A 20,475-nucleotide genomic window follows, 5' to 3' on the forward strand; every position below is an offset into this window, starting at 1 on the left:
GGGGTGTCACAATGGGCCCTGGGGACACAGAGGGGCCCTGGGACCTCACAATCAGCCCTGGGGACAAAGTGGGGTCCTGGGATGTCACAATGGGCCCCAGTGACAAAGGGGGTCCCCATGGTGCCACAATGGGCCGTGGGGACAAAAGGGGTGCCCAGGATGTCACAATGGGCCCTGGGGACCAGGGTGGTCCTGCGATGTCACAATGGGCCCTGGGGACAAAGGGTGTCCCCTGGTTTTCACAATGGGCTCTGGGGACAAAGGGGGGTCCTGCGATGTCACAATGAGCCCTGCGGTCAAGGGTGGTACCCACAGTGTCACAATGGGCCCTGGGAACAAGTGGGGTTCCCCATAGTGACACAATGGGTCCTGGGGAAAATGGGGTCCCCAGGATGTCACAATGGGCCCTGGGGACAATGTGGGGTCCTGGGATGTCACAATGGGCCCCAGTGACAAAGGGGTTCCCTGAATGTTACAATGGGTCCTGAGGACAATGGGGGTCCTGGGACGTCACAATGGACCCTGGGGACAAGGAGGGATCCCCAGGATGTCACAATGGGCCCTGGGGACAAGGGGGGGTCCCCAGGATGTCACAATGTGCCCTGGGTACAAAGAGGCGTCCCCTGAATGTCGCAATGGGCCCTGGGGACAAGGGGGGGTCCTAAGACGTCACAATGGGCTCTGGGGCCAAGCAGGTATCCCCAGGATGTCACAATGGGCCCTGGAGACAATGGGGGGTCCTGGGACGTCACAATGGGTCCCGGTGACAAGGGGGCATCCCCAGGATGTCAAAATGCGCCCTGGAGCCCAGGGGGGTCCTGCGATGTCACAATGGGCCCTGGGGACAAAGGGGGTCCCCTGGATGTCACAATGGGCTCTGGGGACAAAGGGGATCCCCACGGTATCAGAATGGGCCCTGGGGACAAAGGTGGGTCCTGGGATGTCACAATGAGCCCTGCGGACAAGGGTGGTACCCACGGTGTCACAATGGGCCCTGGGAACAAGGGGGGGTCCCCATAGTGTCACAATGGGTCCTGGGGACAAGTGGGGTCCCCAAGATGTCACAATGTGTCCTGGGGACAATGTGGGGTCCTGGGATGTCACAATGGGTCCCAGTGACAAAGGGGCCCCCTGAATGTCACAATGGGTCCTGGGGACAACGGGGGGTCCTGCGACGTCACAATGGGCCCCAGTGACAACGGGGGTCCCCAGGATGTGACAATGGGCCCTGGGGACAAAGAGGGGTCCACTGAATGTCACAATGGGCCCTGGGGACAAGGGGGTGCAGTGGATGTCACAATGGGCCCTGGGGACAATGGGGGGTCCTGGAATGTCACAATGGGCCTTGGGGACAATGGGGGTCCCCAGGATGTCGCAATGGGCCCTGGGGACAATGGGGTTGCCCAGGATGTCACAATGGGCCCTGGGGACAATGGGAGTCCCCAAGGTGTCAGAACGAGCCCTGGGGACAAAGTGGAATCCTGGAATGTCACAATGGCCCCCAGTGACAAAGGGGTTCCCCATGGTGCCACAATGGGCCCTGGGGACAAAAGGGGTCCCCAGGATTTCACAATAGCACTGGGGACAAAGGGGGGTCATGGGATGTCACAATGGGCCCTGGGGACAAGGGAGATTCCCATGGTGTCACAATAAGCCCTGGGGACAAAGTAGGGTCCTGGGATGTCACAATGGGCTCTGGGGACAAGGAGGGTCCCCCAGGATGTCACAATGGGCCCTGGGGACAAAGGGGGTCCTGGGATGTCACAATGGGCCCCAGTGACAAAGAGGGTCCTCACGGTGCCACAATGGGCCCTGGGGACAAAGGGGGTCCCCTGGATGTCACAATGGGCTCTGGGAACAAGGAGGGTCCCCAGGATGTCACAATGGGCCCTGGGGACAAAGGGGGTCCCCACGGTATCAGAACGGGCCCTGGGGACAAAGGGGGGTCCCCTGAATGTCACAATGGGCCCTGGGGACAGTGGGGGGTCCTGGGACGTCACAATGGGCCCTGGGGACAAGGGGGGGTCGCCAGGATGTCACAATGGGCCCTGGGGACAAAGGGGGGTCCCCAGGATGTCACAATGGGCCCTGGGGACAATGTGGGGTCCCCTGAATGTCACAATGGGCCCTGGGGACAAGGGGGGGTCCCCAGGATGTCACAATGGGCCCTGGGGACAAAGGGGGGTCCCCAGGATGTCACAATGGGCCCTGGGGACAATGTGGGGTCCCCTGAATGTCAAAATGGGCCCTGGGGACAAGGAGGGATTCCCAGGATGTCACAATGGGCCCTGCGGACAAGGGTGGTACCCACGGTGTCACAATGGGCACTGGGCACAAGGGGGGGTCCCTATAGTGTCACAATGGGTCCTGGGGACAAGTGTGGTCCCCAGGATGTCACAATGGGTCCTGGGGACAATGTGGGGTCCTGGGATGTCACAATGGGCCCCAGTGACAAACGGGGGCCCCTGAATGTCACAATGGGCCCTGGGGACAATGGCGGGTCCTGGGACGTCACAATGGGCCCTGGGGACAAGAAGCGATCCCCAGGATGTCACAATGGGCCCTGGGGACAATGGGGGGTCCTGGGACCTCACAATGGGCCCTGAGGACAATGGTGGGTCCCCTGAATATCACAATGGGCCCTGGGGACAACGGGGGGTCCGCAGGATGTCACAATTGGCACTGGGGACAAAGGGTGGGTCCCCATGGTGTCACAATGGGCCCAAGTGACAAGGAGGTTCCCACGGTGCCAGGATGGGTCCTGGGGACAAGGGCGTCCCCCAGATGTCACAATGGGCCCTGGGGACAATGGGGTTGCCCAGGATGTCACAATGGGCCCTGGGGACAATGGGAGTCCCCAAGGTGTCAGAACGAGCCCTGGGGACAAAGTGGAATCCTGGAATGTCACAATGGCCCCCAGTGACAAAGGGGTTCCCCATGGTGCCACAATGGGCCCTGGGGACAAAAGGGGTCCCCAGGATTTCACAATAGCACTGGGGACAAAGGGGGGTCATGGGATGTCACAATGGGCCCTGGGGACAAGGAAGATCTCCATGGTGTCACAATAAGCCCTGGGGACAAAGTGGGGTCCTGGGATGTCACAATGGGCCCCAGTGACAAAGGGGGTCCCCATGGTGCCACAATGGGCCCTGGGGACAAATGGGGTCCGCAGGATGTCACAATGAACCCTGGGGACAAAGGGTTTTCCTGGGACATTTCAATGGGCCCTGGGGACAAAGGGGGGACCCCAGGATGTCACAATGGACCCTGGAAACAAAGGGGGGTCCTGGGATGTCACAATGGGCCCTGGGGACAATGGGGGGTCCTGGGATGTCACAATGGGCCCTGGGGACAATGGGGGTCCCCAGGATGTCACGATGGGCACTGGGGAAAAGGGGGGTCCCCATGGTGTGACAATGGGCCCTGGGGACAATGGGGGGTCCTGGAATGTCGCAATGGGCCTTGGGGACAATGGGGTTGCCCAGGATGTCACAATGGGCCCTGGGGACAATGGGGTTGCCCAGGATGTCACAATGGGCACTGGGGACAATGGGAGTCCCCAAGGTGTCAGAACGAGCCCTGGGGACAAAGTGGAATCCTGGAATGTCACAATGGCCCCCAGTGACAAAGGGGTTCCCCATGGTGTCACAATGGGCCCTGGGGACAAAAGGGGTCCCCAGGATTTCACAATAGCACTGGGGACAAAGGGGGGTCATGGGATGTCACAATGGGCCCTGGGGACAAGGGAGATCCCCATGGTGTCACAATAAGCCCTGGGGACAAAGTGGGGTCCTGGGATGTCACAATGTGCTCTGGGGACAAGGAGGGTCCCCAGGATGTCACAATGGGCCCTGGGGACAAAGGGGGGTCCTGGGATGTCACAATGGGGCCCAGTGACAAAGAGGGGCCTCATGGTGCCACAATGGGCCCTCGGGACAAAGGGGGTCCCCTGGATGTCACAATGGGCTCTGGGGACAAGGAGGGTCCCCAGGATGTCACAATGGGCCCTGTGGACAAAGAGCGTCCCCAGCATGTCACAATGGGCCCTGGGGACAAAGGGGGTCCCCACGGTATCAGAATGGGCCCTGGGGACAAAGGGGGGGTCCCCTGAATGTCACAATGGGCCCTGGGGACAGTGGGGGGTCCTGGGACATCACAATGGGCCCTGGGGACAAGGGGGGGTCCCCAGGATGTCACAATGGGCCCTGGGGACAAAGAGGGGTCCCCTGAATGTCACAATGGGCCCTGGGGACAAGGGGGTGCAGTGGATGTCACAATGGGCCCTGGGGACAATGGGGGGTGTCCAGGATGTCAGAATGAGTCCTGAGCACAAGGGGAGGTCCCCATGGTGTCACAATGGGTCCCCAGTGACAAGGAGGAGTCCCCATGGTGTCACAATAGGCCCTGGGGACAAAGTGGGGTCCAAGAATGTCACAATGGGCCCTGGGGACAAAAGGGGTTGCCATGGTGCCACAATGGGCCCTGGGGTCAAAGGGGGTCCCCATGGTGCTACAATGGCCCTGGGGACAAAGGGGGGTCCTGGGATATCACAATGGGCCCTGGGAGCAAGGGGGTGGCCAGGATGTCACAATGGGTCCTGGGGAAAATGGGGGGTGCCCAGGATGTCACAATGGACCCTGAGGACAAGCGGGGGTCTCCATGGTGTCACAATGGGCCCCAGTGACAAAGGGGCCCCCTGAATGTCACAATAGGTCCTGGGGACAATGGGGGGTCCTGGGACGTCACAATGGGCCCTGGGGACAATGAGGGATCCCCAGGATGTCACAATGGGCCCTGGGGACAAAGAGGGGTCCCCTGAATGTCAGAATGGGCCCTGGGGACAAGGGGGTGCAGAGGATGTCACAATGGGCCCTGGGGACAATGGCCCTGGGGAACGGCTCCTCCTCTGCATTCATTAACAATTAACACCCTCAGCAGCGCTAATTAACACCCCCCCCACCCCCCCATATCCCCGCTGCCCCCTAATTACCCCCTAATTCGCGCTAATCACCCCTAATTCACCCTCATTACTCACCCAGCAGCCCCTCGATGTCCGCAGCCGCCATCTTGCCCCGCCGGGAGGGCCACAAACCACCTCAAAATTGACCCAAAATAGCGCTTTTTCAACCCAAAACCCTCCCGCTGAGGCTCCCCGAGCTGTGTCCCCAAAGCCCCCGCTGTTGTCACCTCGGGAAAAGCGCGAAAAAAGCGGCCCCGGGGGTCCCCGCGCTTCGCTTCGCGCTCTGAGGGAAAGCGCGGGAAAACGAGCGGAGACGGAAAGAGCCGAGCGGAGCCGAATGGGCCCGAGCGGAGCCGAGCGGCGCCCGAGCGGAGCCGAGCGGCGCCCGAGCGGAGCCGAACGGCGCCCGAGCGGAGCCGAACGGCGCCCGAGTCCCGGCCGGGGCCGAACGCACCCGAAGGGACCCGAAGTCTTCCCGAAGGGGTCCGAGTGGAGCCGAACGCACCCGAAGGGACCCGAACCCACCCGAGTGGACCCGAACCCACCCGAAGGGGCCCGAACCCACCCGAAGGAGCCCGAACCCACCCGAGTGGACCCGCACCCACCCGAAGGGGCCCGAAGTCTCCCCGAAGGGACCCGAACCCACCCGAAAGTGCCCCAAAAGGCGCCAAACTCCCAAATCCCCCCCTTTTTACCCCCAAACCCGTGTTCCGCTCCCCCCCCGGCCCCTCCTCTTCCTCCCCCCCCCCCCACTTTCTCCCCCTTTTTCCGCCTCACGATCGTTTCCCGCCGCGGCGGCGGCTGCGAGCGAGGCCACGCCCCCTTCCTCAGGCGGCGGCCAATGGGAAGGGGGGGGGGGTGCGTGGCCACGCCCACTGTGCGTGGCGTGCGCGGAGGCGGCTCCGAGAGGAGCCGAAGATACACGAAGGGAGCCGAAGGGACCCGAGGGGACCCGAACGCACCCGAAGGGACCCGAACGCACCCGAAGGGACCCGAGTGGGGCCCGAACGCACCCGAGGGGACCCGAAGGCACCCGAAGGGACCCGAACGCACCCGAAGGGACCCGAGTGGGACCCGAACGCACCCGAAGGGACCCGAGGGGACCCGAACACACCCGAAGGGACCCGAGTGGGGCCCGAACTCACCCGAAGGGACCCGAGGGGACCCGAACGCACTTAGGGGGCTCCATGAGTCACTTATGGGTCACTATGGGGCACTCCTGGGTCCCTAAGGGGGAAATTATGGGGGTCTATGGGGAGTTCAGGAGGGACCCAGGAGTACCCCAAGGGACCCAGGAGTTCAGGAGGGACCCAGGAGTGCCCCAAAGGACCCAGGAGTGCCCCAAAGGACCCAGCAGTGCCCAAATGTGTTGTGTTTTGTTTTTTCTCTCTTGTTTATGTCCTCTTTTACCTGAAATGGGACAATGGGGGCAATGGGGGGCAATGGGAGTCAATGGGGGCAATGGGGATCAATGGGGGGCAATGGGGATCAATGGGGATCAATGGGGGGCAATGGGGATCAATGAGTCAACGGGGTCAATGGGGGTCAATGGGAGTCAATGGGTCAATGGGGTCAATGGGGTCAATGGGTCAATGGGTCAATGGGGGTCAATGGGAGTCAATGGGGTCAATGGGTCAATGGGATCAATGGGGGTCAATGGGAGTCAGCGGGGTCAATGGGGTCAATGGGATCAATGGGGGTCAATGGGGTCAATGGGTCAATGTGGATCAATGGGTCAATGGGAGTCAATGGGGTCAATGGGGGTCAATGGGGGTCAATGGGGGTCAATGGGTCAATGGGGTCAATGGGAGTCAATGGGAGTCAATGGGGTCAATGGGAGTCAATGGGGGTCAATGGGGTCAATGGGGATCAATGGGTCAATGGGGGTCAATGGGGCAATGGGGTCAATGGGGCAATGGGGTCAATGGGGCAATGGGAGTCAATGGGGTCAATGGGGATCAATGGGTCAATGGGAGTCAATGGGGTCAATGGGGGTCAATGGGGTCAATGGGGATCAATGGGTCAATGGGGTCAATGGGAGTCAATGGGGTCAATGGGGTCAATGGGGGTCAATGGGGGTCAATGGGGGTCAATGGGTCAATGGGATCAATGGGGGTCAATGGGGTCAATGGGGATCAATGGGTCAATGGGGGTCAATGGGGGTCAATGGGGCAATGGGGTCAATGGGGGCAATGGGGCAATGGGAGTCAATGGGGTCAATGGGTCAATGGGTCAATGGGGGTCAATGGGGCAATGGGGTCAATGGGAGTCAATGGGGTCAATGGGTCAATGGGATCAATGGGGGTCAATGGGGATCAATGGGTCAATGGGGGTCAATGGGGCAATGGGGTCAATGGGGCAATGGGGTCAATGGGGCAATGGGAGTCAATGGGGTCAATGGGGATCAATGGGTCAATGGGAGTCAATGGGGTCAATGGGGGTCAATGGGGTCAATGGGGATCAATGGGTCAATGGGGTCAATGGGAGTCAATGGGAGTCAATGGGATCAATGGGGGTCAATGGGGGTCAATGGGGGTCAATGGGATCAATGGGGGTCAATGGGGTCAATGGGGATCAATGGGTCAATGGGGGTCAATGGGGCAATGGGGTCAATGGGGGCAATGGGGCAATGGGAGTCAATGGGGTCAATGGGTCAATGGGGGTCAATGGGGCAATGGGGTCAATGGGGTCAATGGGGCAATGGGAGTCAATGGGGTCAATGGGTCAATGGGGATCAATGGGTCAATGGGAGTCAATGGGGTCAATGGGGGTCAATGGGGTCAATGGGGATCAATGGGTCAATGGGGTCAATGGGAGTCAATGGGAGTCAATGGGGTCAATGGGTCAATGGGATCAATGGGGGTCAATGGGGTCAATGGGAGTCAATGGGGGTCAATGGGGGTCAATGGGGTCAATGGGTCAATGGGATCAATGGGGGTCAATGGGGTCAATCGGGATCAATGGGTCAATGGGAGTCAGCGGGGTCAATGGGGTCAATGGGGATCAATGGGGTCAATGGGATCAATGGGGATCAATGGGGCAATGGGGTCAATGGGGTCAATGGGTCAATGGGGATCAATGGGTCAATGGGAGTCAATGGGGTCAATGGGGGTCAATGGGGTCAATGGGGATCAACGGGGTCAATGGGGATCAATGGGTCAATGGGGCCAATGGGTCAATGGGAGTCAATGGGGTCAATGGGATCAATGGGATCAATGGGGGTCAATGGGTCAATGGGGGTCAATGGGGCAATGGGGTCAATGGGGGCAATGGGAGTCAATGGGGTCAATGGGATCAATGGGGGTCAATGGGGTCAATGGGGGTCAATGGGGGTCAATGGGGATCAATGGGTCAATAGGGGCAATGGGGGCCAATGGGGGTCAATGGGGATCAATGGGTCAATGGGGATCAATGGGGATCAATGGGGATCAATGGGGATCAATGGGGTCAATGGGGATCAATGGGGGTCAATGGGGGTCAATGGGGGTCAATGGGGTCAATGGGAGTCAATGGGGGTCAATGGGGTCAATGGGTCCCAGGGTCACATTCCCGCTGTCCCTGTCCCCGCTGTCCCAGGTTGTCCCAGGGCTCAGTGCTCACTCCTCATTGGTTCCTGGCCTTTTGCATTCATTAATATTCGGTTAATTATTCGTTAAGGTTTTCTTGCCATAGTTGAGCCCAGCAGGAACCCCCGGGGTCCTAAAACCCTCCCTCTCTATGGGTCCCTATGGAGCTCTATGGGGCTCCTTGGATCTCTATGGGGTCCTATGGGTCTCTATAGGTCCCTATGGGGTTCCATGGGGCTCTGTGGTTTCCTATGGGCCTCTATGGGCCTCTATGGGTCCCTATGGGTCCCTATGGGTCCTTATGGGTCTTAATGGGTCTCTATGGGGCTCCTTGGGTGTCTGTGGGTCCCTATGGGGCTCTTTGGGGCTCTATGGGTCCCTATGGGGTCCTATGGAGCTCTATGGGTCTCTATGGGTCCCTATGGGTCTCTACAGGCTCTACGGTCCCTATGGGTCTCTAGGATCGCTATGGGGTTCCTTGGGTCCCTATGGGTCTCTGTGGGTCCCAATGGGGCTCTGTGGGTCGCTATGGAACCCCCGGGGTCCTAAAACCCTCCCTCTCTATGGGTCCCTGTGGGTCTCTATGGGTCCCTATGGAGCTCTATGGGTCCCTATGGGGTTCCATGGGGCTCTGTGGTTTCCTATGGGCCTCTATGGGGCTCTATGGGTCCCTATGGGTGTCTATGGGTCCTTATGGGTTCCTATGGGGCTCCTTGATGCTCTATGGGTCTCTATGGAACCCCCAGGGTCCTAAAACCCTCCCTCTCTATGGGTCCCTTTGGGTCTCTATGGGTCCCTATGGGTCTCTATGGGTCCCTATGGGTCTCTACAGGCTCTACGGTCCGTATGGGTCTCTATGGGGTTCCATGGGGCTCTGTGGCTCCCTATGGGCCTCTATGGTCTCTATGGGTCCCTATGGGGTCCTATGGAGGTGGGTGCTTTTTTCCAACCAAAGTGATTAATGAGTTTTTAGGGTTTATCCCAAATGATGGGAACCCCCGGTTCCTTCCTTCCCTCCTTCCTTCCTTCCTTCCCTCCTTGCTTCCTTCCTTCCCTCCTTGCTTCCTTCCTTCCCTCCTTGCTTCCTTCCTTCCCTCCTTCCTTCCTTCCCTCCTTCCTTCCTTCCCTCCTTCCTTCCTTCCTTCCCTCCTTCCTTCCCTCCTTCCTTCCTTCCCTCCTTCCTTCCCTCCCTCCTTCCTTCCCTGCTTCCTTCCCTCCTTCCCTCCTTCCCTCCTTCCTTCCCTCCTTCCCTCCTTCCTTCCCTCCTTCCCTCCTTCCTTCCTTCCCTCCTTCCTTCCTTCCCTCCTTCCTTCCCTCCTTCCCTCCTTCCTTCCCTCCTTCCTTCCCTCCTTCCCTCCTTCCTTCCTTCCCTCCTTCCTTCCTTCCCTCCTTCCTTCCTTCCCTCCTTCCCTCCTTCCTTCCCTCCTTCCTTCCTTCCCTCCTTCCTTCCCTCCCTCCTTCCTTCCCTCCCTCCTTCCTTCCCTCCCTCCTTCCTTCCCTCCTTCCCTCCTTCCTTCCCTCCTTCCTTCCCTCCTTCCCTCCTTCCTTCCTTCCCTCCCTCCTTCCCTCCTTCCTTCCTTCCCTCCTTCCTTCCTTCCTTCCTTCCCTCCTTCCTTCCCTCCTTCCTTCCTTCCCTCCTTCCTTCCTTCCCTCCTTCCTCCCCTCCTTCCTTCCCTCCTTCCTTCCTTCCCTCCCTCCCTCCTTCCTTCCCTCCTTCCCTCCTTCCTTCCCTCCTTCCTTCCTTCCCTCCCTCCTTCCTTCCCTCCTTCCTTCCCTCCTTCCTTCCTTCCCTCCTTCCTTCCCTCCTTCCTTCCTTCCCTCCTTCCTTCCCTCCTTCCTTCCCTCCTTCCTTCCCTCCTTCCTTCCCTCCTTCCTTCCTTCCCTCCCTCCTTCCTTCCCTCCTTCCTTCCTTCCCTCCTTCCTTCCCTCCCTCCTTCCTTCCCTCCTTCCTTCCTTCCCTCCTTCCTTCCTTCCCTCCTTCCTTCCCTCCTTCCTTCCCTCCCTCCCTCCTTCCCTCCCTCCCTCCTTCCCTCCTTCCTTCCTTCCCTCCTTCCCTCCTTCCTTCCTTCCTTCCTTCCCTCCTTCCTTCCTTTTTGGAGCTCACCACCTCTTTTGGATGAAGCTGGAGCGGCGCGTGGCTCCAGGCCTTTCATGGAAGCTCCAGCAGCTGCGGATGGGCCTGGGATGCTGGGCAGGAAGATGACGAAGATGACGAAGATGACGAAGATGACGAAGATGACGAAGATGACGAAGATGACGAAGATGACGAAGATGACGAAGATGACGAGCGCATCCCCACGCGGGAAGACATCAAGAAGCTGATGGAAAGCAAGAAGAAGCAGCAGTCGCTCCAGGAGAGCTTTGGATGGCCCAGACCACCCCTTGTGCTTCGGATGCCCACACCACCCCTTGTGTTTTGGATACCCCAGACCACCCCTTGTGCTTTGGATGCCCACACCACCCCTTGTGTTTTGGATACCCCAGACCACCCCTTGTGTTTTGGATACCCCAGACCACCCCTTTGGGGAAGACCCTCCGTATGCTGAGGTGTTGCGTCTCCTTCCTCTTCATCCTCTAAAAGGTGTTTGGTGAAGAGCAGAGATGGAAGCGGGGGTTCCCATCATTTGGGATAAACCCTAAGAACTCATTTTTGTTGGAAAAGACCCTCGAGGTCATGGAGGCCAAGCATAACCTACCCCTGGCACTGACCCATATCCCTGAGGACGTTGTTTTGTGACACCATGGGGACCCCGCCTTGTCCTCAGGGCCCATTGTGACATCCTGGACACCCCCCATTGTCCCCAGAGCCCACTGTGACATCCTGGGGACCCCCTTTGTCCCCAGGGCCCATTGGACGTCCCATGACTCCCCCTTGTCCCCAGGGCCCATTGTGACATCCCAGTACCCCCCATTGTCCCCAGAGCCCATTGTGACATCCTAGGGACCCCCTTTGTCCCCAGGGCCCATTTTCGCACCATGGGGACCCCCTTTGTTACTGGGTCCCATTGTGACATTCCAGGACCTTACTTTGTCCCCAGGGCCCATTTTGGCACCATGGGGGATCCCTTTGTCACTGGGGCCCATTCTGACATTCAGGGCACCCCTCTCTGTCCCCAGGGCCCATTGTGACATGCTGGGGACTCCCATTGTCCCCAGGTCCCATTGTGACACCGTGGGGACCCCCTTTGTCCCTGTCGAGGGTTAAGATTCCTAACCCCAGACCATAACGCTAATCCTAATCCTAAACCTAAGCCTAATTCCTAACCCTAAACCCAATCCTAACCCAATCCCTTAACCCTAACCCAATCTCTTAACCCTTATCCCAATCCCTTAAACCTAACCCAAACTCCTAACTCTAAGCCTAAGCCCAACCCAGACGCCTAAGCCCAACCCAGACGCCTAAGCCCAACCCTAACCCAAACTCCTAGCCTTAAGACTAACCCTAAATCCTAACTCAAACTCCTAACCCTAAGTCTAAGCCTAAACCAAACTCCTAAGCTTAAGACTAAGCCTAACCCAAACTCCTAAGCCTAACCCTAACCCAAACTCCAAAACCTAAACCTAACCCTAACCCAAACTCCTAACCCTATGCCAACCTTAACCATATTCCTACCCTTTCCCCCTAAACCTGAAGTCTTACTGCTTACACAAACACTATTCCCTAACCCCTAACCTTAATCCTTACTCCTAACATTAACCCTAATACTAACCCTTATCACTAACCACATCCCTACCCATAAACCCTAAACCTAATCCTAATCAAACCCTAATAATAACCCTAACCCTACCCCTAACACCTATCCCTTCATCTAAACTTCTAATATTAGTCCAATCACTTACTGTAATCCTAAAGCAAGGCAGGAGACCTCTCACACACACAAAAGGAAACCCACACTAACGTGGGAGCATGGAGCACCAGGGCAAAAAATGATCATCCATGTTTCTCCTAAATCAGAGCCTGCTGGCTACTGCAAGGCTCAACTATTGCAAGAAAACGTTCACAAATAATAAACCAAATACTAACAAACGCAAAAGGCCAGTAACCAATGAACACTGAACACTTACCCCTGCGATTCCCCTCAGGCTCAGGAACAGGATTACACCAAGAGGCTTGATCAGCATGGACTGCAGGAACCAAACAGGGAGTCAAACACGGGTGGGAGCTTCCATGGCACGTTGTGATCTCCTGCTTCCTCAGTCACCTGCTGTGATGGGAGAGGGTGAGATAATGACACGAGACACATACAGAGGTGTGTGTTCCCACAGCTAGAAACAGAGCACGGGTGACCTTTTTGCTGAGACCTAGCAGGTTTTCAGGCAAATTGAACATTCATGACTTGTCTGTGTAATACCACCAAGGCACAAAAAGCTTTTGGAAAGCCTCTGAGAGGATCTTGGGTACAATCACACATGAATAACCTATTAAAACATGAGTGTTTATTCGCTCAAGCAGACAGACAGTGACAACTCACCTCTGGGACAGCCCAAGGCTCCTAACCAGGACCCAGCTGAGAAGCTCGATCAACTCTGCCAAGGCCATGTCCTGGAGTCAAGCACAGATCAGAGAGGTTTCCAGGCTCACCGAGCAACACTCCTGCATTCCAGGTAAAAGAGGACATAGACAAGAGAGAAAAAACAAAACACAACACAACATATTTAGGACAACAGTGCCCATATCTTGCAGAAAAATAGCCGTATTTGGGGAAAAAACTGGCAAAACGACAAAATATTCCAAATATTTGGGGGCTAAATTGGTCAACACAGGCAAAACAATCTGAGTATTTGGGCAAAAAGTGGCCCAAAGAGGCAAAAACATCCACACTTGGGTGCAAAGCTGTCGGCAAACATGAAAACATCCCATATTTGGGATCACAGTGCCCATATCAGGGGAAAAAATGGGCAAAAGCACCTGAGTATATCGGGTCAAGAGAGGCAGAAAAAACCAAAGCACCACTAGATTTGAGCAAAACTGGCCAAAAAGGGGTATAACATCCCCAGATTCAGGGTGAAACTGGACCAAAGAGTCGAAGTATGCCCAGATTTGGGGAAAAAAATGGCCAAAAATGGCCCAAACACCCCCAGATTTGGGTATAAACAAAACTGGAAAACCAAAGAACTCCCAGATATAGGCAGAAACGATCCCAAAGGGCACAAATGTGCCCAGGTTTAGCTCTAAAGTGGCCCAAAGTGCCAAAGCAATCCCAGCTTCGATTTGAAACGGGCCCAAAGGCTCAAAGCGCGCCCTGGGATGGGGCCGTGTGGCACGAGGCTGGGGGGCAGGGAGGGCCCCACAGGGACTCAGTGCTGGTTTCTGCCCTGTGCCAGCACTCCCAGCCCCTGCTTGCCCAGAACCTGCCCCTGAAGCAGCCGCAGCCCCTCTCCCCTCCCTGCGGGTGTCTGCCCCCTGCCCACACCCTGGTGCTGCCTGGCTCGCCCTGCCCGGCCCAGCCCGGCTGCTCTCCCGGCCCCAGCCCCAGCCCTGGCCCCACTGCTGCCCTGCTGAGCTGCTCGGGGCTGGGTGCTGCCCCTGCTCGCCCACCTGCTCCCTGCGCTCGGCTGGAGCAGCCTGGGCGTCCCGGGCTGGCAGGGACACCAGGAGGAGGAACAGGGTGAGGACCATGGCCCCCACGCTCGCCCCATGATGCTGCTGCTGCCAAGACACAGCACAGCACGTCACCGAGGGGCTCTGACCTCACAGTCACATTGGAATCACCACATCTGCACACTGCTGCATGGCCTTGTGCTACACCAGCATGGAAGGAACAGAAGTGGAGAAGGGGGCACCTATTTTGGGAGCAGCTCTGCCTGTGGGAGTGCACAGGCTCTCACTTCTTGCTTCCCAGAAATCAATCAATCAATCAATCAATCCCAAAAGCTACATATTAATAGTAAATTTAAAATAAAAAAGCCAACTTCAAGGGTCTTTACTTGTAGCTATATTTGTCAGGCAGCTCTCTGGGAAGAAACCAGCTTTTCCTGCTAGTTTGACCACAGCTTCAATGCCTTTAAAGCCACCACTTCTGACCTCTGCTGCTCCAACACAGCCTCACAGCCCAGCAAAATCATAGTGCAGGCAGAAAGCTTCACCATACAGAGATGGAGACAGTCAGGAATACGTTCCTCTCAAAAGCAGACACTGCAAGCCACTCTTCCTCTTGCTTACCAAATTCAGACAGCGTTAGAAAACAACAAGGAAGCGAGATTCTTCTTTTATGCACCCCATTGTATGGACCATTCAACATCAAGTCCAACCGAAGTCTGAACCTCCGAATGAGAAATGCCATCTTCAAATTTCTAGGAAAATGAAGGGCTTTGAAGTGGCAAGACCATAAAATGTTCATTAAAGCACTGCCATGCAAGTCCGCACCCCTGATCACAGACCACCTGCCCTGGTACCAAAGGCAGTGATGTTCTCAGCTGATATCTGGAACGCAGCACAAAGTCTCATGTTCTCCAGTGCCAAGCATGTAGTTTGGAACTGAAACAGGGCAGTAAACCATCTCCAGTCAGTCTGTTTTCATTCGAGTACATCAGGACAAGTTCAGTTCACGTTCACCAGGAATCACAGCAGGTCCCACCCGTCCCTGCAGACCCCAACACCGCTCCTGTGCAGGGTCCCCAGGAGCAGTAAGCACAGAACAAGAAACCTCCCTTCCAAAGAAGGCCCACAGCTGCTCTTCCAACGAGCTGCATAAGCAGCAGCTGAGAACAACCTCTGCTGTAGCTGCACCAGGCTCTGCTGTCTGCAGAAGGAGAGCAGCTCCTAAATGATCCCCAGCCCTACAGACACAGCCCAGGGCAGTGATGAGGAACCACCAGAGTGCAGGGACACCTGGCCATTCAGTTGAAGCTGCTGGGGAGAAGGACAGAGGACTAGCAAGAGACAAATCAGACAAGAGAGAAGACAGAGGAGCTGAGAGAGAAACAAACACACAGGGAAAAGGACGGAGAGATGAAGGCAAAAAGGCACAATGAGCTGGGATGAGACAGGGAGGAAGAACCAGCAGGGCTGATGAGCAGGACAGAGGGATGGGGAGGGGGGAGAAGGAGAAGCAGGAAGGGGCTGGAGAAAGACAGGGAGGGGGATGCACAGATGGAGAGACAAAAAGAAAGACAGGGAACAGAACAAAGGGAGTGAGAAATAAAGCAAAGTTGGGATCCAAATGAAGAGACTGGAAAGGGGAAACATGCAACAAGGAGCTGGAGAAAGAGGAAAAGAGGGCTGAGCAGCAGGAAAGAGGAAGAGAAGACAAAGAAAAGGCAGAGCCAGCTGGACAGGGGTGATATAGTGAGAAGGGATGGCACTGGGAACAGGGATGGGAGACAGAAAGAAAACCAGGACAGAAAGACATCAAAAGGAAGAGGGGCAGTAATCTGGACAGAGCTGGAGAAAGAAGCAGCCGGGAAAGGGAAGACAGGCAGAAAGACAGAAGGGGAGCAGGAGAGAGAAAGAACAACAAGGGTTGGGGGCAGGACAGAGATTGGAGAAAAAATCCTGGGGCGGGCAGCAAGATGGAGAGGGAGTAAAAAAGAAGAGGGGCAGGAATAGGTGCAGGGAGCAGGACAGAGGGATACAGTGAGAAATGATGGGGCAGGGAGCAGGACACAGCAACAGAGCAGAATGGTGACAAAGAGAAACCAGGGATGATGAGAAGCACAGAGCAGCGGAGACAGAGAGGGAGATACGAGAAACCCTGCACAGAGGTGGAGACGGGTGGAGGAAACGGTGAGGAAGAAGCAGAGAGGGGCAGAGAGAGAAGAGATGAAGAGGGAGAAGGACACGGTAGGAAAGAGGAGGGAGCAGGGAGGGAGGGAGGGAGGGGAGCACAAAACAGGACGAAATGAGCCCAAGGCCCCAGCACTCACCACAGTTCCTGCTCTCTGCACTGCCAGGCAAGCTGTGCAGTTCAGGCCCTTCTGTCTGCCTGTCTTTCCCTCCCCTTCTATTCTGTAGCTCCAGCCGTTTGTCCATCCCGCACCTAAGAGAACACATGGGTGTCTGACAGCTCTCACAGCACGAGGCTCCCCAGACGCACCCCACACACACACACACTATACGGCCGGACAGTGATTTTCCCCACTTACACAGACCCTGCGGTGCACGTTTGTGATCTGCTCTGCTGAGGCTGCTCACAGGGACTCTTCCTCACCCAGAGGGGCAGCTGTCTCTGGTGCAGCTGCAGCAGCAGCTGTGGGGATCCCCTGCACTTCACCCTCCAGCTGCTTCCCCTTCTCATGCTCTCTCCAGCTCCAGCCCCAGCCCCAGCTGCTCCTCTCCAGAAAGTGCCCCCTGCCCCCTCCCCCGCCCAGGAGAACAAGGCCAGAGCAGCCCACACACACCTGGGCCAGAGGCAGCAAGACATCTCCAGGGCCCCAGAGGGAGGATAAAGGGCCCCAGGGCTGGGCCGGGCGCTGCTCGGCCTCGGGCAGCTCCACGGGCGCCATGGCAAAGCTCACGCTGGCCGCCTGCAGAGCAACCGCCTGCTCAGCCTGGGCTGCGCCACCATTGGTCGGGAGGGCTGTCAGTCTCCTCCCCTGAGCTGATCCTGCAGCTGATTGGCTGCCTGGGCAGTGATTCTGTCCTGCTTTGGGGCTCGCCCTGCCCTGAGGTGATACTCTCTCTGATTGGCGGCCTGAGGGGTTACTCCCCCCACAGTGCCCGCCTTCCGAGCCGCTCTTTTCTCTGATTGGCTGTCTGGGATTTCCCACTGGCACCCCCCACCAAATAATTGGTCAGGTTATTTGTCAATCATCCCTCTGCTGCACTCCCAACAGGTGTGATTGGTGCAGCCAGCACAGCCCGCCCCTGAGCGCTGCCCAGTTTGTCCAACTGTTGCCAACTGTCCTGCAGGTCTCAAAGCTCGATTGGCTGCTTACATTTCAATCACATGACTTGCCCCGCCTCCTCAAATGTGATTGGCTGCATTTCATCCCCTGGCTGTCCACAGACTTCCGGGCGGTTGTTGCCAGGCAGCGAGCTCCACCTGAAAATGAAGCTGCGGGCCGTGGGTGATGAAAGACGCGTTGGGACCCTAAACATGAGGATTTGGCCCCAAGAGGGAGGCTCTGGGCGCTCAGAAGGACGGGCAGATGCCACAGATGGCGCTTTGGGCCCTGCACACGAGGGGACCCTCTTGGCTCCCACCCGAGCTGGGTTTGGTGCCCGTGACCCCACGTTCCAGCTCTGCTGTGCTTTCTGACCTCATGGGCCCTCTTGTCCTGCCAAACTTCTGCTGCCAAACCCTGCTGTGGGAAACAATCCCCTTGCCAAGAGAACAGCCCCGGGCAGGATCTCTCAGCAAAGCGTATTTTATAAACGATTTGGCAAGACCAGGTGTTCTACCCAAAGACAGCACAGGGAATGGGACAAAAAGCCCCCGCTTACACATCCCCCAACCCCAGCTGCACATTCCCTGCCCTGCTCCCCAGCGCTTGGCACTGCAGGGGTTACAGACTCCCCAGGGCTGGCCTCAGTTTACCTGTCTCATTCATCTAATTAACAACCCTCTCACCTTATTGATTTATTTGAAATATGGATTCCTGGCTCTTTGGTTGCCCTTCCCCCTCAATTATCTTTTTAAACACAGTGATCAGTTTGGACTGTGAGCACCTTGGTGCCACCCTCGCCACCCTTGGCCACCGCCACCGCCAACCCAGTGACCACCACGGCTCCACCAACGAACTGGAATGATGGCACGGGGCGTGCGTGTGTCTCTGGGGTCCCTGTGGCCAGCTGTGTGTCCCACGGGTGTGTGTCTGTGCTGGGGCACGTATCCCATGGCTGGCATGGCCAGGACAAGCACGTCTGCAGGATGGAGCTGCCCCAGCCTCCCTGCTCCTGTGCTGGCTCTGACTCGTGCCCATGACCCAGCCCGTCTGCACATCCCAGCAGTCTCTGTGACCCAGGCCATCCATGTCCCAGCCTATCTCTATGTCCCAGCCCACCCCCGTGTCCCAGTCCATCTCCATGTCTCAGCAGCCTCTGCGCCCCACCTGTCCTGGTTTTGGTAAAAACAAGTTTCTCTTTTAGTGAATTTTGCCTGTCAGCCAAAGCCTTCATGTCAGCTGCATTTTCCTGGAGAACCAGACACATGTTTTGGCAAACCCAGCAATGGAATGGAAACTTATTGACAAGCACAGATGGACATCTCGCGAGAGGGGCAACGAGAAACCGGTGACCAACTGTGTATAACATTCCGTTCACGTGAATACTTCATATAAAAGTGGGAGATCACGAGGATCTCGTCCCTTTTTCCCTTCCCTTTTGCCTTTTTCCTTCCCTTCTGCTCATGGCCGACATCAGGAGAGGACCTTGCTGGTCGTCCCTGCGAACGGAGGCCAGTGAGAGACTGAATCCAGCTCCGGTTGGCTGCAGAGTCTGATCCAGGACTTTGGGTGCTGGCTCTGCAGTTGCTGAGACTTACAAGATGGGTTTTGTATATTTGTATTATTTTCTCTGTTCTTATCAGTAGCATCAGTAAAACATCTTTAACTTTTCCAGCTCTCTCCCCTCTGTGCTTCTTCCCCTCCCGATCGTCTGTGCTGAGTGGGAAGGGGGGAGAGGGAGGGGCAAAAGGGGAAAGTGGGGGGCAGAGGAGGTTGACAACACATCTGCCAGGGTTTGATTGTCACCCCGCAATCTTAACCCTCGACAGGGACGGACATGGGGACAGAGGGACAGAGGGACGGATGGACGGACAGAGGAAGGGACAGAGGGACGGACACGGGGACAGAGGGACGGACAGATGGATGGACAGACTGACCGTTACATGGGGACACCGGGGACAGGCACATGGGGACACTGGGGACAGGCACATGGGGACACTGGGGACAGGGACATGGGGACACCAGGGACAGGGACATGGGGACACCAGGGTCTCTATGGGACACCCAGGGACAGTGGGGATAGTGGGGACACCAGGGACAGTGGGGACACCGGGGACAGCAGGGACACCCAGGGACAGTGGGGACACCCAGGGCCACCAGGGATACTGGGGACACCAGGGACACTGGGGACAGTGGGGACAACAGGGAGAGCAGGGACACCCAGGGACACTGGGGAGAGCAGGGACAGTGGGGACAGGAGGGACACCCAGGGATGCTGGGGACAGTGGGGACAGCAGGGACAGCAGGGAGAGTGGGGACACTGGGGAGAGCAGGGACACCCAGGGACAGTGGGGACACCCAGGGACAGTGGGGAGAGCAGGGACAGCGGGGACAGTGGGGACACCCAGAGATACCCAGGGACACTGGGTACAGTGGGGACACCCAGGGACAGTGGGGACACCCAGGGACAGCAGGGAGAGCAGGGACAGCAGTGACACCCAGTGACAACAAAGGGACACCACAGGGATACGCAGGAGAGAACACAGGGACACCAGAGGACAGCGGGGGACACCACGGGGCCACTTGGGGACACCGGCAGACACTGGGGGAACACCACAGGGACACCATGGGACACCACAGGGACACCTGGGGACACCAGGGTCACCTGGGGACACCACAGGACACACAGGGACTCCCAGGGACACCATGGGACACCCAGGGACAATGCGGGGACACCTTGGGGACACCTGGGGCCACTCACTGGGGTCCAGGCGCAGGGACTGCTGGGCCGGGTACCACTGGGGATCTGCAGGACAGAGGGGACAGTGGAGGTGGCACCGCGGGGACACGGATGGCGGGGACAGGGGGGGGTCCCCAGGATGTCACAGTGGGCCCTGAGGACAAGGGGGGGTCCCCATAGTGTCACAATGGGCCCTGGGGACAAACGGAGTCCCCATAGTGTCACAATGGGCCCTGGGGACAATGGGGGGTCCGGACGGTGTCACAATGGGCGCTGGAGACAAAGGGGGTCCCCAGGATGTCACAATGGCCCCTGGGGACAATGGGGGGTGCCCAGGATGTCAGAACGGGCCCTGAGGACAAGGTGGGGTCCCCATGGTGTCA

The 20,475-nt window shown here is 57.5% G+C and overlaps 1 protein-coding gene across 3 annotated transcripts in view; it reads right to left on the reverse strand.

The window, feature by feature from the left end:
* Positions 1–20,475, reverse strand: part of LOC139825730 (dynein axonemal heavy chain 9-like) — an 86,821-nt gene that overhangs the window by 33,977 nt on the left and 32,369 nt on the right. For 2 of the 3 annotated variants that reach the window (XM_071799826.1, XM_071799824.1), the window contains exons 14-19: positions 20,114–20,158; positions 12,999–13,120; positions 12,592–12,731; positions 10,631–10,844; positions 6,106–6,187; positions 5,036–5,095 (exon numbers count right to left, since the gene is read on the reverse strand). In XM_071799826.1, the coding sequence (XP_071655927.1) occupies positions 13,076–13,120; positions 20,114–20,158 (90 nt within the window). In that variant the 3' untranslated portion in view covers positions 5,036–5,095; positions 6,106–6,187; positions 10,631–10,844; positions 12,592–12,731; positions 12,999–13,075. The remainder of the gene's footprint in view (positions 1–5,035; positions 5,096–6,105; positions 6,188–10,630; positions 10,845–12,591; positions 12,732–12,998; positions 13,121–20,113; positions 20,159–20,475) is intronic. The other variant, XM_071799825.1, reaches the window with a different exon arrangement.

This window comes from Patagioenas fasciata, chromosome 28, assembly GCF_037038585.1.
Source record: "Patagioenas fasciata isolate bPatFas1 chromosome 28, bPatFas1.hap1, whole genome shotgun sequence".
In the NCBI taxonomy this organism is placed as follows: domain Eukaryota; kingdom Metazoa; phylum Chordata; class Aves; order Columbiformes; family Columbidae; genus Patagioenas; species Patagioenas fasciata.